This window comes from Epinephelus fuscoguttatus, linkage group LG18 (genome assembly GCF_011397635.1).
Source record: "Epinephelus fuscoguttatus linkage group LG18, E.fuscoguttatus.final_Chr_v1".
Taxonomy (NCBI): Eukaryota; Metazoa; Chordata; class Actinopteri; order Perciformes; family Serranidae; genus Epinephelus; species Epinephelus fuscoguttatus.
In genome coordinates, this window is record NC_064769.1 from 3,207,229 (window position 1) to 3,227,705 (window position 20,477).

Sequence of the window (20,477 nt, forward strand, 5' to 3'; positions counted from 1 at the left end):
ATTTATTTAACTCTGAGATTGAAATGTGGGAACTGGAAAAAGCAGTTAAAGGTATTTAATTGGGAAAAGCTCCAGGACATGATGGACTAACCACACATTTTTATAAATTATTTTGGGAAGATATTACGGAACTCTTATTTTATGTTATTCGGGAATGCTTTATAAATAAGGATCTGATGCCTACAATGAAACAAGGGTTAATAACACTCATCCCTAAACCAGGAAAGGACAAAAAACTTATAGACAATTTAAGACCCATAACATTACTTAAACTGTAGTTGGTAATCCTGTTAATAAGCACTTTTTGTTATACTGGGTGAAATGGTCCTTCCATCTTGAGAGTAGTCAATACATAATGTGTTCAGAAATAGGAACAAAAAAAATCTGACCTCTGTGGCAGCTGCAGGCCTGTAAAAACTCTGACCAATCCCTGCCTCTCGGTGCGAGTGGAAAGAACCAATCAGATGCCTTCATCTCTCATCCTTATATATCGCTCTGGTCCTGCCCACGCCCCCCTCTGTCCCTCCCTACTCCCTGCGTGCACTCATCACGTGTGTTGCAACTCATAATATAATAATGGCTCATAATGTATTAACAGCTCATAATGAATAACTAAAAGCGTTACTACATTATGAGCCATTATTACATTATGAGTTGCTACACTACACACGTGTCACCGTTGCCGGAAATATTCAGCACACTCCTCAGCAGAAATACCGAGTTAGCAGGAGAATAAGTTTGCTGAACAATGGCAGAGAAAATGCAGCCAAATGTACCACTTCCAGCGTTATTGTAACGGCTTGCCCCGCTAAACAGGCTAAGAAAAGAAAGTCGGAGGCTGAAAAGGCTGCAACGAAAAAGGCTTTGGATAAAGCGAGAGGACAAACCATAGTCAACATCGGTGCAGCTTTTGAACGATGGAGACAACTGAGGGAGCTGAAGGGCCTGAAAAGTGATGCAGAGGTTGCTGTCTTTCTGTTAGACAGGTAATTATTTGTTTTGCTTTGGGGGGATTTGTTATTTTCATTTAATATGTAACGTTAGCCAACTTAGCTACTTTTGTAGCTCATATTAGCCCAATGCTAACATTAGCTTCTCTTGGTGTACTGCAGGATGCGCGTTCAAGTTTGTGGGGGCATGGCTTTGGACGGAGCACTGACGGGAGGGGGAGGAGGGTGGTGGAGCTTAGAGGATGTACCACTTTCAAATCTTGCTAGCTCTCCAACATTACCAACTATAGCTTTAATGTTGATTATAAACTATTTACTCATATCTTTGCCAATAGACTAAAAGAAGGTTTGCCAAAAGTTATTGGTGAATCTCAATATGGCTTCCTCAGAGGACGGTCTATTCACAATATTAGATTAATATTGGACTTATTACACTATGCAGATAAAATAGAAGATGATGGCCTAATTCTGTTCTTAGACTTTTTGTAAAGCATTTGATACAGTTGAACATGGTTTTATTATGGATACATTGAAATATTTTGGTTTTGGTGAATGCTTCCGGGAAGTAATTAAGATGTTATACAAAGACATAAATAGCAGTGCTACTACCAATGGGAACATGTAAAAGATTTGCAGTTCTAAACAGAATAACGATTGTAATTGAATATTTGAATATGCTTATTGGGGCGGCACGGTGGTGTGGTGGTTAGCACTCTCGCCTCACAGCAAGCGGGTTGCCGGTTCGATCCCGGGCGTGGGAGCCCTTCTGTGCGGAGTTTGCATGTTCTCCCCGTGTCAGCGCGGGTTCTCTCCGGGCACTCCGGTTTCCTCCCACAGTCCAAAGACATGCAGATTGGGGACTAGGTTAATTGATAACTCTAAATTGTCCGTAGGTGTGAATGTGAGTGTGAATGGTTGTCTCTATGTGTCAGCCCTGCGATAGTCTGGCGACCTGTCCAGGGTGTACCCTGCCTCTCGCCCGATGTAGCTGGGATAGGCTCCAGCCCCCCCGCGACCCTCAAGAGGATGAAGCGGTTAGAAGATGAATGAATGAATATGCTTATTGTATTTGTAGTTTGCAGCCAGGAATCCCAGCATGCATTTCGCAACAATCATTGGAAATGGCAAGTGAGGGAAAGGCGCACAATTGTAAGTCGTACCGTTATGTTACTGTTGCTTTGTCACGGAATATAGTGTTTTCATGCGTAGTTTAAACTTGAAACCCGGTCGATATATTAATATAGAGCCCACTTGAATGTAAGGTCCCGCTAGATGACAGCAGTGTCAGCGCTCATAGATAAACAGTGTTTATGAGCGCTTAGGCTACCCCACCGAGAGCAGCCTCTCTCGGGTAGTCCTTTTTAAATTCGTCGCTGATATATCTGTAGTGGTTAAATATGAAACGTAATTCGTTTGGGGTATGTCTAGTGGGCAATATTCAGTCTCAGTATATAAGATGTATTATTATATTATTAAATGTTGTAACATTGTTAATTTAATTGTTGTTCTTTGTATGTATTCTTTTGCTTATTTATGTGTTTTTACCATTCAATAATGGTTTTAATTTAAGAATTTATTGTAATTCATTTATTGTAATGAAAGATTAATTGTATTTATTGTAGTATATATTCAACAGCATTTTAAATATTGATTATCTAATATGAATTGTATACCTGATGTCTGAAGTGTGGCTGAATAAAATTTTCCTCTTCACATCTGACCTGTTTGATCCCATTTATATTGGTGAGGATAGACTAAATGAGAAACTGCTGTCAGTATAATCCAGTACAATTCAACAGCACCACAATCTACAACTCAACACTTCAATAAAATGTTAAACTTAATACAATTTCTACATAAGTCTACATAAAAATGTAGACAGAAAGCATAATGATGAGACAAATGCAGTGATGGACAATAACTTAGTATATTTACTCAAGTAGCTACTGTACTTAAGTACAAATTTGATGTACTTGTACTTTGGGTATTTCCATTTTGTGCTACTTTATACTTTGAGGGGAATACTGTACATTCTACTCAAGCTACATTTATTTGATAGCTATGGTTACTTTTCAGATAGTTTGTTTTATATGTTGTAAGTTTCACATTTACAAGTTGATGTGCGTTGTTATAGATTAGACTAGTATACTAGTGAAAGGTGTTAAAATTAGTTCTACCATGACAACATTTAAATACTGCTTACATGTTGCCAACGTGTAAATTGATCAATTAATACTCAATACATATTCATGTATGATGATTACAACACTTGAAATTGGGTCACTATGCATAATGAGTACTTTTAACTTTTAATTTTTAATTTTAAGTAGTCCTTTTTAAGTCCTCCGCTTCATTCTCCGCTGTCTTTCTCGGATCTGCCTCCTCAGCTGGGCAGCCTTCTCCTCAGCCTGCAGGTACAGCAATCCTGCTGCAATAACTGCACCAAGACGCCTTCTTCGATCCATGTCAATTACTGATTTTTAATTTCCAACTCGCCAATGCTCACGATCACAATAACCACCAACTCTCCACAAACTTTTCTTGCCGCACCTGGCTTTTAATTACACATAGCCTAATCAGAAGCCAGGTGCAGGAATTGGATATAGATTAAATATGATAAAAAGCCAGCTGCGGGAAAAGGTTTTATAAGACATTTTATGAAAATATCTTGACTATTTATATATTTTTATGTCAGTTATATATGTTGAAATTTTACATATACATATTAATTCCTTACAATGACAATGAAAAGACACAGGGTTGGGCTGTGTTTATATTGTTTTATTCTTAATGCATGTATATAACACAGTACAACAGCCAAGGCGAGCGGAGGTGGTGACATCAAGTTTGCTGCTGTTCCAAAAGCAGGAATGACTGTACTCCCGTCCTACATTCACTACTACACTACATTCTCACTCTAATTGTCTGATATTATTCTAACATGTCAGATTCAAACTGTTTTTAAACACAATTCCAGCTAGGTGGCATATATGCAGGGAAAGACGAATCATAGGAAGAAAATTAAGAAGCATGCTTGGTGGTAAACAAAAGGTCATGCATCAACACATATTAAAGCTATGTGGTGTCAACAGCTAGCCTAAATAAAATACATTGGTTGTTAAGTTACCTCATGTGGAAGGTTACCCAAAGAAGCATACTGTAACAATTAATTTCAATATAAACAACAAGATTCCATGACTTTTCCAAAACTTTCAAAGATTTTTACTAACTTAACTGACTTTGCCCTTTTTAAAGTTCATTGGTCAATATCTTTAAAACGCAATGAGATATCAAGTTTCTGATACCTTTTAATATGCTTGGTCCAGTAATAATCCCACAGACAATCTGGTACAAAATGGAGCTAGAGTTTAGGAGCATATGTCAAAAATGTGTTTTTCCAAAAAAAAAAAAAGAATCAAAATGGCAGAAAATCTGAATTTTAATGGTTTTTGTGGAGAACATTTAGCTGGATTTGTGTTAAGTTTCAGGTTAATCCATCCTATGGTGTGAGGGGCTTGGCCTTACTAAAATTTAATCTTTGGACCTTTATAATAACACCAACGACTCAATTCAATTCAATTCAATTCAATTTTATTTATACAGCCCAATATCACAAATCACAGTTTGCCTCACAGGGCTTTACAGCATACGACATCCCTCTGTCCTTATGACCCTCGCAGCGGATAAGGAAAAACTCCCCAAAAAAACCCCTTTAACGGGGAAAAAAAAAACGGTAGAAACCTCAGGAAGAGCAACTGAGAAGGGATCCCTCTTCCAGGACGGACAGACATGCAATAGATGTCGTACAGAACAGATCAGCATAATAAATTAACAGTAATCCGTATGACACAATGAGACAGAGAGAGACAGAGAGAGAGAGAGAGAGAGAGAGAGATGCAGGTAATGACAGTAGCTTACAACAACATTATTGAAAGTAATAATATTATAGTTATAGTTCTGGCTACTGTGGTACAATATGTTGAAAGTATGTATTAATATCTGGCAGTATACCAATCAATCATATATATATCATATATCAATTTCAATTCCATACGTCAGAACTAGATCGAGGGTATGGTTAAAACAATGAGTGGGTTCATGTACACCCTGACTGAAGCCAATGGAGTCTAATAATGAGATAAACGCGGTAGCCAGGGAGTCATTATCAACGTCGACATGAATGTTAAAATCACCTACAATAATAACTTTATCTGATTTAAGAACTAAACTGGATAAAAACTCTGAGAATTCAGATACAAATTCAGAATACGGGCCAGGAGCACGGTACACTATAACAAATAAAAGTGGCTGCAAGGTTTTCCAGGTCGGATGTAAAAGACTAAGAACAAGGCTTTCAAATGAATTATAATCTAGTTTAGGTTTAGGGCTGATTAACAGACTAGAGTTAAAAATGGCTGCAAGTCGCTCAAGACTCAAGTTGTATTTACAGTTTACACGCATGTCTGTGAAAAGTGTCCCCTTCACAAGAAGTTCTGATCACTCAGATTACTCAAAGTTGACATTTATGCCAAATTTGAAGAAATTCCCTCAAGTTGTACTTTAGATAACACTTTAACCAGAATGAGAGAAAAAACTTCCCTTGAGCTGCTCTTGAGGTATTGTGTTCAAAAGACAGAGAAAGACGAGGCCATAATGACCTTGACCTTTGACCTATGACCACCAAAATCTCGGACTGACAGACAGACAGACAGAGGGACGGACAACCCACATGCATATTGCCTGCGGACAGGGGCGTAGCCATCATTTCAGAAGTGAGGGGGACAAATTGTTCAGAGGTCTATTGAGTGATTTTTCACCCTCTCGCATTCAATTGCACCTCTTCTTAGCAGCTAAAGAACCACATAACCACAAACAGCCACAGTACAGCATCAGGGGACCAACTTTAGTTCTTTACAATTATTTACTATCAAAATCTAAAGTTTTACCTGCCAAACGCTGGTTGAGTTGGCACAGAATGACCCTCGAACATCTATAGGGTAAGTAGCCAGATAATTAAGTGTCAAATGACAACACTGAACACAGAAAGTTCAGTAAAACACCATTCCTGTTAGCAAGTTATTAGCACACAAAATGGAACGGAAGTGACAAGGTAACAGGGTAATAAACCACATAATTTAATTTAATGGCATGATGACAGAAAGTGACACAACACTAAACATATCAACATCAAGATGTATTTTACATTTTAGTCAAATATGACAGCACACGTGCAAAATTAATCAAATATTTTTAAGCCTTCTGCCTGTGCTACCTATTGCAATACAGACAAAAACATTTTAGAGCATAAATAAGAGTAGTTCTGAAATAGCTGTGAAAATTAATCTAGAGTCACTCTTATCCTATAGACATTTCCTTAGCCAGTTATAATTTCTCCTTACCCATGAAGCCTTGCGCTGATAATTGGTGCTGCTGTCTGGTCCCTGTCCTGATACCTGCCTGGTTTCTCCCTGTCCTTCTTCTATCTATTACAATAATATAGATAATAAATATGCAAAGCAAAATATATAAATTTATAAATCTCTGGTCCACTTTCTCCTCCCAGACACTGGTCTTTCTATTGTAGCAATAACGATTAAAAAAAATGTGTGGGAAGCAAAATTTTGAAATAGAATTAGGAATAGTAGTAGTGAAATTGCTGTGGAAATTGAACTCAAAGTCACTTTTATGCTATAGATATTTCCTCTCAGCCAGTTATAATCTCTCCTCACCTGTGAAGACCCTGCATGATCATCCTTGCTGGCCTCTGGTCCACTGTCTCCTCCCTGACCCTGCTCTTTCTATTGTGGCAATAAAGATTAAAAAAATATGTGCAAAGCAATAGTGAGCAAAAGTTCTGCACAGAAATTAAGGAGGAGTGGGTTTATTCCTAGCATGAAACAAGCTAGCAAGAGATTTAACATAAATAACAATAAGTATTCTTGTTAACTAGCTTAACTTGATATATAGGCATCGATTAATTAGTCATCATTTAGCTAACATTATTTACAGGAAACAGCATTACTCAACTTCTTTCATTGTAGCGTGTCAATCAAGCTATTAATTGCTTCACAGTATTGCATGTAGCACCGTTAATGCACTTAATCCACGTAAACTTGACAGTCCAAGAGTTACACTATCAATGCAGTTATCCGAAGAATTTTCCAGAATCACGGAGATTTTGCAGTTAACGTTAGCTTAACGTTGACTGTGCACTCAACAGCTTACCAGACTCCTTTACAGATGTAGGCTGACTCCTCATTTCCGCATTTTCCTTTCATGGAAATCCATCCAATCGATGATTCTTATTCCATGAGCTTCTTTTTCCGTGAGGAGCAAGTTTTCCGACTAATGTTCCATCCAAAAACCAGAATGAGAGTGCGAGTGTTTCTTCTCCGTCAAAAATAACTCACACTGAATCCTCTTCTTAGGAAAAACAAAATGTGTGTTTATTGATCCACGTTGTCTTTACAGTATAAACTTGCTCAAAAATACAAAATCCACCAAAATATCTACATTCCACAACACGGTCGGAAAACTGTGTGGCTCCACCACAGGTGAGCAACTAACTAACTTTTCTCCTCTGTCCATGCATGGCAAAGCTGCAGGTCTCTTCTTAAAGAGAAAGTAACATATTTTTCCTAGTGACATTACTACTAACTCACATGCGTAAATGTAAATAGCTAACACTACTAAGTATTATAATTGCACAGATTAACATGCATTGTACAAAATAAACAAATAACATGTAAATATGTAAATATTGTAAATATGTGAATACTGTGTGACTGTTAAATATGAGATTGCCTGCCTCAGTGAAGGGTGTCTTGTGTTAAATGGCCAAAACACCCGTCGATGCTGAGGTACACAACTGACAATGTGTCCCGGCGGTAAAGTCTCATAGCAGCCATCTTTCAAGAACTTCCCATGAATTAGATGTGGTGCTACAAGAGGGATTGCAACATCTAGTCCTTTCAACAAACTTGGCTCCTACAACGGCCTTGACTTGACTTCAAGTCGTCTATTTAATGTCTGTGAACATATGAGACACAAGATTTCATGGATTTTTGTATTCACCCCCAAACCAGAGCTAATCTGTCTAATACTGACACCATATACCAAAGCTCTGTGTAACTCAAATACAAACTAGAAGCTAATCTATACAGGTCTTCATAAACACAGTTAAGTTGCAATCACTCCTTATGTTATTTAGTTCTGATTGTATTGTAAGTAGGTTGTCAGCTTAATCTTAAAGCTTAAAATAAAATTCAGCAATTTCAACTGTTATAAACGAGGAAGTGCGCACATCCAAAAATAAGGATTGGGTGCTGGACAAAAAAAGTCAAAACGTGTAAGATAAAGGAAAAGAAGTCCGCACACCAAAAAAGCTCCAATGCAAATAAAATTGAATCGCTTCATGGATGGGTGACATTTCGGGCACAAGGCCCTTCCTCAGACAAACAGCTGCAGTGATTGATTGCAGTTCATAAATTAAAGTCATGTAATATTCCCACTTGTATTTCCCACTGTTAAAATCTTGATTTATTTCCACATGGTTCATTAACATGTACACAGCTTTTGTTTGGAATCTCTTGACTTTCTTTTTCTTTTTAAAGTGTGGCTCAAATAAAAGTCATTTTATTGATTTAGGAAAGTTGTTAAAATTATACGTTATACAAGTTTGTTGTATATTGTTGGCAGCTGAACATACAAAATAAATATCAGTAGAAGGACCAGCAAAGACCTACACACGACACAACTACACCATTCAACAAATCTAAACACAGATATTTTTGTGAAACAGACTGTAGCGTTGAGTTACGCCCTCTGTTACTCTACACTCATCTTAATATCCAGAAATTATGGATAACCTTATATTAAAGGTCTTTTCATTAGTCCAATTAGTGTCACATGACATTCTGATTGCTATGGACAAAGGACTTGTCTCAGTTCTTGTCTAAATAGAGCTTAGTGCTGCATTTGACACAGTTGACCATCACATCTTATTACAGAAACTAGAACATTCAATTGGCTTTAAAGGTTCTGCACGAATCTGATTTAAATCGGATTGATCTCACTTTGTTCATGTAAATGATGAATCTTCCACACATAAGTTATTTACGGAGTTCCACAAGGTTCTGTGCTCAGACCAATTATATTCACTTAATGCATGTTTCCCTTCCCTCATGCTGCAGGACTGCTTCCAAAGAACCAACTGGGATATTTTTGAACATCAGGACTTGGAGGACTACCCAGCTGCTGTCATGGGTTAAATAAAGTACTGCACTGACACTGTCACTATGGACAAGTGCAATCAGGGTCTATCCCAACCAGAGGCCCTGGATAACAAAAGAAGTCCAGAGCCTGCTGTGGGAGAGAAACACTGCATTAAGTCTGGTGATGGGGCACAATACAGTGCTGCCAGAGCCAACCTGAAGAGACGCATCAGAGAGGCCAAGGCAACATACAGGAGGAAAATAGGAGACTACCTCAGCAGCAACAACACAAGGCAGATGTGGCAGGGGGTCCAGCACATCACCAGCTACCAGCAACCTCTCAGCCGCTGACACCTCACTAACAGAGGAGCTGAAACTCTTCTTTGCCCGCTTTCAGGCAGAGTCACCAGAGGCGGATGCATCACACCTACCTGCCCACAGCAGCCATCTCTCGGTGGAGGAGCATGAGGTGAGGCTTACTTTGAGGGTGGTAAATCCAAGGAAAGCTGGCGTTACTGGACGGGTATTGAAAGACTGCATGGACTAGCTGGCTGGAGTCTTCACCAGGATCTTCATCCAGTCCCTATTCCAGTCCACTGTTCCACCCTGCCTCAAGTCCTCTATTACTGCCACTGCCAAAAAAAGACTACCATCAGCAGCCTCGACGACTGCCATCCAGTGGCACTAACACCAAACGTTACAAAGTGCTTTAAGAAACTGGTTTGGAGTCACATCATTTCAAGTCTGCCATCCGCAGTGGACACAAACCAATTTGCCTACAGAACTAATAGATCCACAAAGGACACCATTGCCTCAGCTCTCTACACCATCCTGACCCACCTAGAGCAGCAGGGCAGATATGCAAGGCTGCTATTTGTGGATTTTAGCTCTGCATTCAACACCCCATAGATTGGTGTCATAACTGGCAGATCTGGGCCTTTCCTCATCCATCTGCCGCTGAGTCTCGGACTTCCTGTTGGATCACCCCCAAAGGGTTAGAATAGGCCCCCATACTTCCACAGCTCTCAGCACTGGCTCCCCACAGGGCTGTGTGCTGAGCCCCCTACTCTACACCCTCTACACCCACAACTGCAACCCCGCCCACTTCAGCAACACCATAATTAAGTCAGCATTAATTGTCATATCACCATCATCATTAGCTGATGATACAGGGACGAGGTGGAGCAGCTAACTGGGGGGTGCAGGGACAATAACCTGGTCCTTAACACCGCCAAGACCAAGGAGCTGATCGTTGACGACAGGAGGAATAAAATGGACATTAAGCCATTAAACATCAGTGGGGCCTGTGTGAAGAGGATCTCGAATTTCCGGTTTCTGGGTGTTCAGATTGAAGAGGACCTGACCTGGAGCGCCAGCACCACAGCATTAATTAAGAAGGCACAGCAGAGACTCTACTTCTTGAGACTTCTCAGGAAGAACCAGCTCACCCAGAAATTGCTTGTGTCGTTCTACCACTGCTCCATAGAGAGTGTGTTGACGTACTGTTTAAGTGTGTGGTATGCCAGCTGCACAGTAGCAGACAGAAGAGCGCTCCAGAGGATCATCAGCACCCCCCCAGAAAATTATTGGCTGTCCTCTCACCTCCATGGAAAAGCTATACAGTTCCTGCTGCCTCAAAAAAGCCCAGAACATTCTGAAGGACCCATCCTACCCACCTGTTTGAACTTGTGCCCTCAGGCAGGAGATACAGGACATTTAAACAAGGACAAATGGGTTTTTACTATGTAGCTTATTGTTTTTATAGGCTCTTTTTTACTTATATTTGCACTGAGGAAGTTGCATTGAACTTCGTTGTACTTGTACAATGACAATAAAGATATTGTATTGTATTGTATTGTATTCTATTCGATTCTATCTTGCTCCTGAGGTTTCTACCATTTTCCCTGTAGAGAGGGTTTTTTTTAAGGAGTTTTTCCTTATCAGATGTGAGGGTCCAAAGACAGAGGGATTCTGTACACTGTAAAGCCCTCTGAGGCAAATTGTGATTTGTCATACTGTGCTCCATAAATATCTATAGAAAAATTAAATCAGTTTTTAATTGACTCAACTTATCCATTAATATTACAATAGAAACTGGGATGATTATGTGTATATGAGTCCTGAAAAGGAAAGATTTTCCTCAAATAGTAGCTATATCCTGACACTCCTCCATGACTCCCTGTATGTCACATTCATCGGATGTTTCATGTCTGATCCCAACTTGAAGTCAAGCTGGGGTCAGAGGGCCAGTGGCATAAATTATTATAGTTAGAAGATGTTGGAGACTGAGAGAAGGACAACCTACAGCCACTGGGGCAAGAGTCTTGAGGGGCAATGAAACCCAATCTGCAAAGTTTTCACGAGGGCTTGTTTTTGTAGTGCTGAGCTGGACTGCTGACCAGCTGTGGTATCTAAAAAGAAAAGGGCTTAAGGCTGCTGCTGGTTCCTGTGTTGTTTCTCTGGGTTGATCCCCCCTCGCCCAGGCAGAGGGAGTGTATTTAGACTCCTGGACAGCCTACTGTGTCTGGGTCCAGGATTTACTCACCTGAAGGGGGTCATTGCTTTGATTAATGTCGAACACACCAGGTCCTCTGGTTTCTATTAAAATAAACTTGCTCAGTTTTAAGATGACATATCCCACATACCTCCTTGTTTAAAAATCAATAATGACAAATCGTCCAAAAAAAAAAAAAAAAAAGACAAAGAGTGCTCCTAGAGAGGAGGAGATGAAAACAAGGACAATCCAAACAAGGAAAAAAATAATTCCACATTAAAGTTGATTAATTAAATACTTTTTCATTTGATTTTTGAAGATTGCCAGTGAAGATGATGCTTTAAGAGATGGTGATAGGTTGTTCCAGAGAGATGGCCCTCTATAACTCAGTGAAAATTGAGCAAGGGAAGTCTGACAAAAAGGGTGATGAATGTCTTTGGACTTCACTCTATTAGCGAATATCAGAAGAAACAACAACAACAACAAAAGACCATCATTTCTTTTTTTTTTTTTTAAAGATTATTTTTATGGGCTTTTGCCTTTAATGATAGGACAGTGAGTGAAACGAGGAGACAGAGAAAGAGTGGGGACTGACATGCAGCAAAATGCCACAAGCCAGATTCGAACCCACAGCCACAAGGCAATGCCTCTGTACATGGGGCACCAGCACTATCCACTATGCTACCAACACCCCCAGACCATCATTTCTGCTCTAACACAGACCCACACAATGCTGTACCAGAACCAAAGACACTATCAACATGCCAAAAAGGTAGGCATCTGTTATTACCATACAGTATCTAGGCCTGGCTAACATAAAAGGCATAGCCCACCCAGTAACTTTTGTCAGCTGTTTTCTTACTTTGAAATAAGTCTACAGTTATAAAAACAAAACAAAACAAAACAAAAACAAAAATGAGATGAGATACGACTTGGTCTATAGGCTCAAAAGTAGGGACACACAGATTACGAAATTCTGGGCCTTTGGATACTGATGTTTCAAATTACAATTTGGCCGATAGTCATTGTTGTTTATTTTGTTTTTCTTGGTATTTACTCCCCCTTTTGTGCCAGGGAATCAAATAAATCTTCATTACAAAAAATAACTGAACTGTTTTAAAGTCATTCAGCCCTTTATTACACTACCTTTGAATGAGCACAAAGTCAGTCATACAGATTTATCAAATGTTTGATAAAACCTTGTTTCACATGAATAACATTTTTTTTTAAATACTTCAAAAGTATTTTTACCATATACAATATGCCACAATGCCCTCTCCTAATCTATTTTATACTGCTGTGAGGACATCAAGAAATGTCTCCTTCAAACAGATGTATTTATTTAAGTTCTTCACCAAAACCTACATTTTACAAGATTACATTTTAAAATATTATGAGAAAGTGAGAATTTACCTTTGCTCAATAGTCATTTTTACCAAAGAGGTAAAAATCCCATCATAACATAATTCAATGCAACCACCACCAGCAGTTTGTTCACCCACTGGCTGCTAAATGCTAACTGCTAACAGCTAACATTAACTAGCTCTCTTCCTGCATATATCCACACAGATTTGTTGTTCAATACGTAGTATTATCTGGGAAACAATAGGCTGCATCCTTTTAAATATTGATGGTGATGTTACTGCGTTCTTTTGTCCTGACGGTGTCCAAGGGTAGAGCTCTGTTTGTCTCAAACACATTTTCTACTGAAAATGGCATCATTAGTCTGAAGTCCTGCTTTTTAGCCTGCAAAAAATGATGTGACACTACTGGAAAACATTGGCCACTGCCATCAGTTAACGTAATTTTCTTTGCCATTTTCTTTGGCAAATAATAGCAAGTACAATTGCACGGCCAATAAATGGCTGCATCCCTACCTCAAAAGCCTAAGCTAGAGTGACTTTCACCTTTTCCATTAATTTAGAAGTGAGAAACATATGGCTACTATGGTAAAGAACCTGTGGAATATAATATATTTTTTCAATTAAAGTCTATACTTTTTGATTTTGGGGTGATCTATGCTTTTAGGTAGGCTAGTGTGTCAGTCTTCACAGTAACTTCAAAGAAAAACTCTGGAGGTAAGAAAATAAGTGTATTAAGCTAGCTAGACAGCTCTCTACTTACATTAACCTACACTGTTGCAGTTTTGATGTTAATACACACCACCATTCAGCCAATTTCAGTCATATTCTTGGGAGGCATTTGCACATCATTTCCAGTTATTGGCCAAGTTTCATGTTTCCAGCAAATTCCAGCTCATGGCAATTTAAGCTATGGTGGAAAACAACATATAAAACAGCTGCAAACAGCAATGCTAGGTTCAAGCCCTTTCTCTGCCAACAGAAGGAGGCAGCTCAATCACTACAATCAATTGACATGGGTATCTCTCCTTCTGAAGCCCTCCCCCGGGCTCAGAAGCACCAGGGGTCCAGTGGAAGACGCTCAACCGCCTGAGAACAGGAACAGGGCGATCAAAAGCTGCCATGGACAGATGGGGCTATGAAACTGGCCAAACCACCTGTGAATGTGGAGAAGAGGGCCATACAATGCAGCACTGCCTTGTCTGCCCCCTACTACCCAACCAGTGCAGCTCAAAGGATCTTGCAGTGTTCAATAAAAATGCAAAGGACTGTATAAAGAAATGGGAAACTGTCATATAACCAACCAGTTTCAAAGACACAAAAAGAAGAAGATAACTACAATCAAATCCCCAAGTGGCAATGACCTGCATTCAGGCTTTACAAAGCTCAGCAAAGTCCCACCTTTTGCTCCCCTCTATTGAAATTGAACGAAACTTCAGCAATCAGGATTGCTCAGAGAAAATCTGAGTTATGGCCTATTTCCCTCGAAGCCCCGCCCTTTGCAAAGAGTTTTATATAGATGGCAGCCATGTTTTGGTTTGATCTTGCTCAATTAGAGTAGCATTATTGTAGTCCCACAAGGTTGTAAACGAAGTTTGGCATTGATAGAACCAAAATCCAAAGAAGTCTATTCATATTAGTCTTTCTCACATTATGCAAATTAGGAAAGAATCCATCATGGTGGACACATGTAAATAAGGCTTTTTTGTGGAGCACACTGAGTTGCAGATGTCAACTCAGTTTGAAGATTTCAGATTTGAAGTTTCAGATTTCAGACACTGATGAAAAAAAGCCATCCTTTCACGTCGGTATGATACATCGCCAGTCACTGTTATGGTGTAACAGTGCCTGGCGGTGTCAGGGAGAAACATGGTGGGACAACAATGTAAGTTAAGGGAGCGCAACAACCACTGACTTTCACCAGGGAGGCCGGTCTTCGCTTCCGGTATTGTAAAGCAAAATCCTGTTCTTTTTCCCTAAACCCAACCATGTGCATGTGTAGGCAAAACATAACCACATACCTTTGTTGTTAAAGGAAAAGAAATTACAATTTGCGATGGTTGTACAAATGTAGTGTGTTTATTTTGAAAGAGACTGTATGCAAACTATACATTACTTACTGTGAAAAGGGAAGTGTATTTTGAAAAGACACGATGCATGTAACAGGCTGAGGTCAACACGGTGTCCCAGAATGTTACCAACAAATGCACCCGGGATACCTTGCACGGCATATCTCAACATGGAAAGTCCATGACCAAGCGTTGATATGTGACAAGGTTGGAGTGAGAATGTGTTGCATGTTGCATAATGCACCACACCCATGCACACCAATCATTACCACACTTCAGATCTTTGTTATTGCCCCAAGAGCATGTGTAACAAATTGATGAAATTCTGTCCACCAAGAAAAGGAGTGTAGCAAGTTTAGTGGTGAAAGAGTCAACCTCCAAAATCATTCATTTTACAGTTTTTCACATTATTCAAATTAACAAAAAAAAGCATCTTAGCAGACTATTATGGTCCAAGAGCCTTATTTTGTAGAGAACACTGAGCTGGATATGTGTCCCAAATTTTAAGTCAATCTGATTTATGGTGTGAGGGGCGTGGCCTTTCTAAATTTGCATTTTTCAGTGTTAATTACACTGAAAAACCTGAGTGTGGTCATATTTCTTGGGAAGCATTGGCACATAATAATAATGCTAATAATGATGATAACAATAATAAACCAGCACAAACTTAAAAGGGTTCTGCCCCTTTGTGGCTTGAACCCTATCAAGATGATGCCCCAGTCGTCAGTGTACAGAAAGCCATCATCAGCACAACAAAGCCTGCAATACTCACACGGGGATGAAGCATGCAAAAATATACAGATAACATCTTATTTTGGCCCCCTTTTTTGCACTTATAAGCAGTAATTGATAAAGTTTTAGAATACACTGTAATGTGTTATAAAGTGCTTAATGATGTACTTTTCAACTTTAGAACTCCTACTGAGAATTTTGTGAGTAAGTTTTACAGGAAGAATCAACTGAGCTGTCCTTGTGGGAAGTGCAATGTAGAGCAACAGTGTTATCAGGACACCTTCAAATACACTCATGACATTTTTCTAGTATTAAATTTGTATGTCTAATTTCTAACGTCACTCATTTTAAATATTCCTAATATTAAACTGTCATATTTCTTTCACTCACTGTTGTATTTATATGACTTTATTAAATTGTTCCTTATTTTGTGTTTTGTAACTTCTTTCCTGTCATATCTCACAAGCGGTTATTTTTCTCAAATATGTTTTATGTTTTCAGGGACTATTACAACCGTACAACATTTCCTCTGTGCTTTTGTTGTACTTTATTGGTCCTGTCCAAAGATTCTCCAAATTCACTCAAAGAGATTTGTTTGCCACTTGGCTATTGGGGATGGTAATGCACCACCACAGCCACATCAGGATCACAAAATTAAGACTTAAAAATCATTACACAAATAGATTTGTTTTCTTTACTGAAATTACGGGGAAATTTACAAATGGTAAATGGTTCGATAAAAGATGGGGAAAAGGATGTAAAAGAGAGCTGGCTGATATAAAATCAAGATAGGACTTTTTGCAGAATCCAAAAAGAATATTCAGGATATTTCCAAGCTGCAGTTTATGAGTAAAATCAAATAGTGTTTTAGCAGTTTGTTGGGTTTCTCCTTCATAATGAACCTATCTGTTAAATGTAAGATATCCAGTGCTATATATATATATACATATATATATATATATATATATATATATATACACACACACACACACACACACACACACACATATATGTATATATATATATATATATGTATATATATATACTTTTACAGGTGATGTGTTCAGTGTGTGAAATTCAATGTTTTGGTTTGTTTGCTTTCTTTTGTTTTGTTTTTTTTATGAAAGTTGAAGCAGGGATGTCTCCAGTGTGCAGTATTTTGGGAGATGCAACTTGCCCATTGTAGTGAGCAGACCTCTTGCATGCAGCAGTGACACATGGCAATGAGTGTGTAAAGCTCCAGTACTGGACAAAGGCTCTTAAAGAAAAGCAGACAGGTTCACAGAAACACCGAGCAGAGAGAGGATCTGATGGTCTGGATGTCAGCACACTGCTGCCTGGAAAATCATCAGTACAACAGGCTACAAATTATCAAATCAAATCATGAATAATTCTTTGCAGCTGGGTGCTATGACTTTCCTTATCGTTAACTGATGCTCTCTTTGAATTAGTAGGGTATAAGTTACGATGTATGAGCTATGTAAGTACAGTCAATCCTGTTGTATTATAACACACAAACACACACACACATCCTCATTCTGATGACATGTAGCTACAGCAGTATACCACAATCGCATGATGCATATAACTAAGCCTAAACATAAAGGTCAATTAGTGGCGTAAAAAGGCAGTCATGATTGGCCTATAGTGCCTATGCCATTATGCATACATAGTCTTATCACATGATCAGAGACTTGATGTTTAATAACATCAGCATACATACTACCCAGCAATCATCATTACATATCTGTATATAACAAGAAATACCAAAGAAAATTAAAAATTATTAATGTAATCTAACAGTTTTAACAGTTTATTATAGTTTATTTGGAATAATCTAATTTTGTTTTAGATGACTATTTTACAACAAAAGAAAAAAAAAATATGATAGAGATGGGTTTGCCTTTGTCAAGGGCATATATAGCAAATGGCACAGTTTTTAATTTCATGACAGTTCTTTGAATACAGGCATATTTTCAAGTTGGCAATCACTCATAAGGGCCGCTTCTCCACCCAACACATTGTTGGAGGGCCCACTCCCTCTATGGGCCCCCCACCTTATGGGCGCACTGCCTGCACTGTCTATATTTACACTTTTGAGGTCAATATATAATTAAATCATCCAAAAAATAACGCGAACCACATCAGTGTGCTTCTCTAGTTATTGACCTTATAACTGCTGATAAGATCGATAGATTTCACTGGCCTATTGTGAATATTTTCTTAAAGTCACGAATAAAAATAAACTTTCCATGTTTGCCATTAAAATGTAGATATTAACGTTCATAATAAGGCAGGGGGAATACAACCCCCATTCATTGCGTGTGATTTATTTTAATTTTTTTTTATCATTTCGATCATTTGACCGTGATTGATGTCACACCGCAACTCTGTTTCTTCACCACAACTGTTTGTCTGTTGTTGGAAAAATGTCTGAAGTGTGAAGAGACTAAAATAGATGGTGTAGGTATAAACAATTTTTTTGGGACATTGCTCAACTTGAAAAACAAAGCACATGCTTTTGAATGCATGCATGAATGCAGAGTTTTTCTTTTTCTTTTTTCTTTTTCTTCTTCTTTTTATCAATATCAGCTGCTTTAATTTTATTTCTACTTCCAACACGAGACGAACACATTCGGTCCTGCAGGTCCCACCGAGCCTGAGACCGCGGTGTAAAGGGAAGGGAAATATGTCTTACTGCTGGTAGTCGGCCTTGCAGTACACTCTTGTGTCTCTTAAGTAGCAGGTGGCGGTCAGCGGCTGCTGGCATGCGGCACACTGCAGGCACTCTTCGTGCCAGGACGCCTCGTTGACCCGCATCAGGAAGCGATCTGAGATGATCCGCGTGCAGCCCTCACACACGGCCTGCTGGAGAGAGTCACCGTCTGACAGAGAGAAACCGAGACAGGTCGGTATCCCTGCACTGTTACACCGTGTGGGTTACACTGAAGCCATGACTTTAATAATACAAAGACAGAATGAATCATAGGTCTTATGTGCACGTGTTTTATGTGTTATTTGTATGAGCTAGAAAATGAGCTAATATAGCTCTAGAAGGCAAACACTGTATTGTGCTGCATGTTACATAGAGACTCTAAGTGAAATAGTTTAACATAAATAATAATATATTTAACCATGCAGACAGATTGTGTTTGATATGTTCACTTTGTTTCATATAGGCATATATATATATATATATATATATATATATATATATATATATATATATATATATATATATATATATATATGTATGTATGTATGTTCTACCAAGCAAACTAAAACTGTGAAGACTAGTTTAAGTGTTACTTTTATAACTTGTTATTGTCCTCTGTTAAAGACAATATGTTGTTGAGTAAAATAATTTAGTAGAAACATGGACCATAAAGCACATCAAGCACCCCTATGATGACATGCTCAGTTAACATAGGAGAGTCATGTTTGATTTTTAAAAGGTTAAGTCCATTTATCAGTTCAGTCATTAATTCATTAAATCATTCATGTAACCTAAGAGACTGTCCAACATTTCTGCCATGTTCCCCTGTTCTACTGCTGCCTGTTTCCTTGGTGCCAAAGCATCTAAAATGTGTATAAAAATTATGGCTAATTCTGGGACTGGACTGAGACCAAAATACTAAAAAAGGTCTATAATATGGCACATCAAAGCATAACTCATGATTTTATGGCACCTGGTTCCTAAAAAGCTGTTTGTTTTACTTCAGAAAAAAGTCCCATTTAAGGTTAAATTTTTTTTGTCCCATGTTATCTAAATACATCAAGTACTCACTCAAAAGTCTCTGTGTATTGTTAATATATTCTGATCATGGGTCGAACATTTATTACAATGCAAAATCCTACAACCATTTTTGTTGTTATACCCTTAATGTAAACTAAAGCACATTTGTATTAACAATTCAGTAACATGTTTGGTGACTGGCTGCTAATATTTAAAGAGCCTAGGATGTTAAATTCTTACCTGATGTGTCCCAAATACCTGACTTCACTTTATATTTATATTTAGCCTACATTATATATTTAAACTATAGATAGATAGATAGATAGATAGATAGATAGATAGATAGATAGATAGCCTACAACAGGAGAAACGAGACCCAGAAATTGAGGCGTTTGGAAATACATTTCACATCTCCCCAAACTAAAGCAGAAAGAGTTTCCAGTTTTGGGGGCTCGACTGACCACAAGCAGGATTCATGGAGCATTCTGCGCTCTGCCAGCACGAGGGAAGGGGAGAAAGAAATTGAACTCACCGATCAAGACATTCAGAAAGCCCGAATCGGTCCGCAGACGATCCTCTAGTTTAATGTCGTTGAGCATCTTTAAACAGTTAGCTGGGTGATGATCGCTGTCTAACACCCGCCTCTCTACACACTCCAGACTTGTTGCAATGTCCAGAAACCGTGAGATCCCGGTCTGTGTGTTCTCCTACCTGAAATCCCTCAAGCCAGAGCTGCGGCAAAAAACTACAGTGAGGCGGGGGGTGGGGATCCACAAAGTTGAAACTCAAACAAGTTTTCAGCCTCCAAGAAGGATCGGCAGAGAGTAAAAACCATCAGCTGGTGTAAATTCAGAGGTATGGAATAAAGAGGGAGCAGCAACCCTGAACCTGATGTGCCACCTTGAGCCTCTCTGTTTAAGAA

General features: G+C 38.8%; 1 protein-coding gene across 1 annotated transcript in view; it reads right to left on the reverse strand.

The window, feature by feature from the left end:
• Positions 1-20,166, reverse strand: part of LOC125905866 (LIM homeobox transcription factor 1-beta-like) — a 229,829-nt gene extending 209,663 nt beyond the window's left edge. The window contains exons 1-2 of the mRNA XM_049604156.1: positions 20,088-20,166; positions 18,518-18,704 (exon numbers count right to left, since the gene is read on the reverse strand). Of these exons, the coding sequence (XP_049460113.1) occupies positions 18,518-18,704; positions 20,088-20,154 (254 nt within the window). The 5' untranslated portion in view covers positions 20,155-20,166. The remainder of the gene's footprint in view (positions 1-18,517; positions 18,705-20,087) is intronic.
• Between the last annotated feature and the right edge of the window lie 311 nt (positions 20,167-20,477).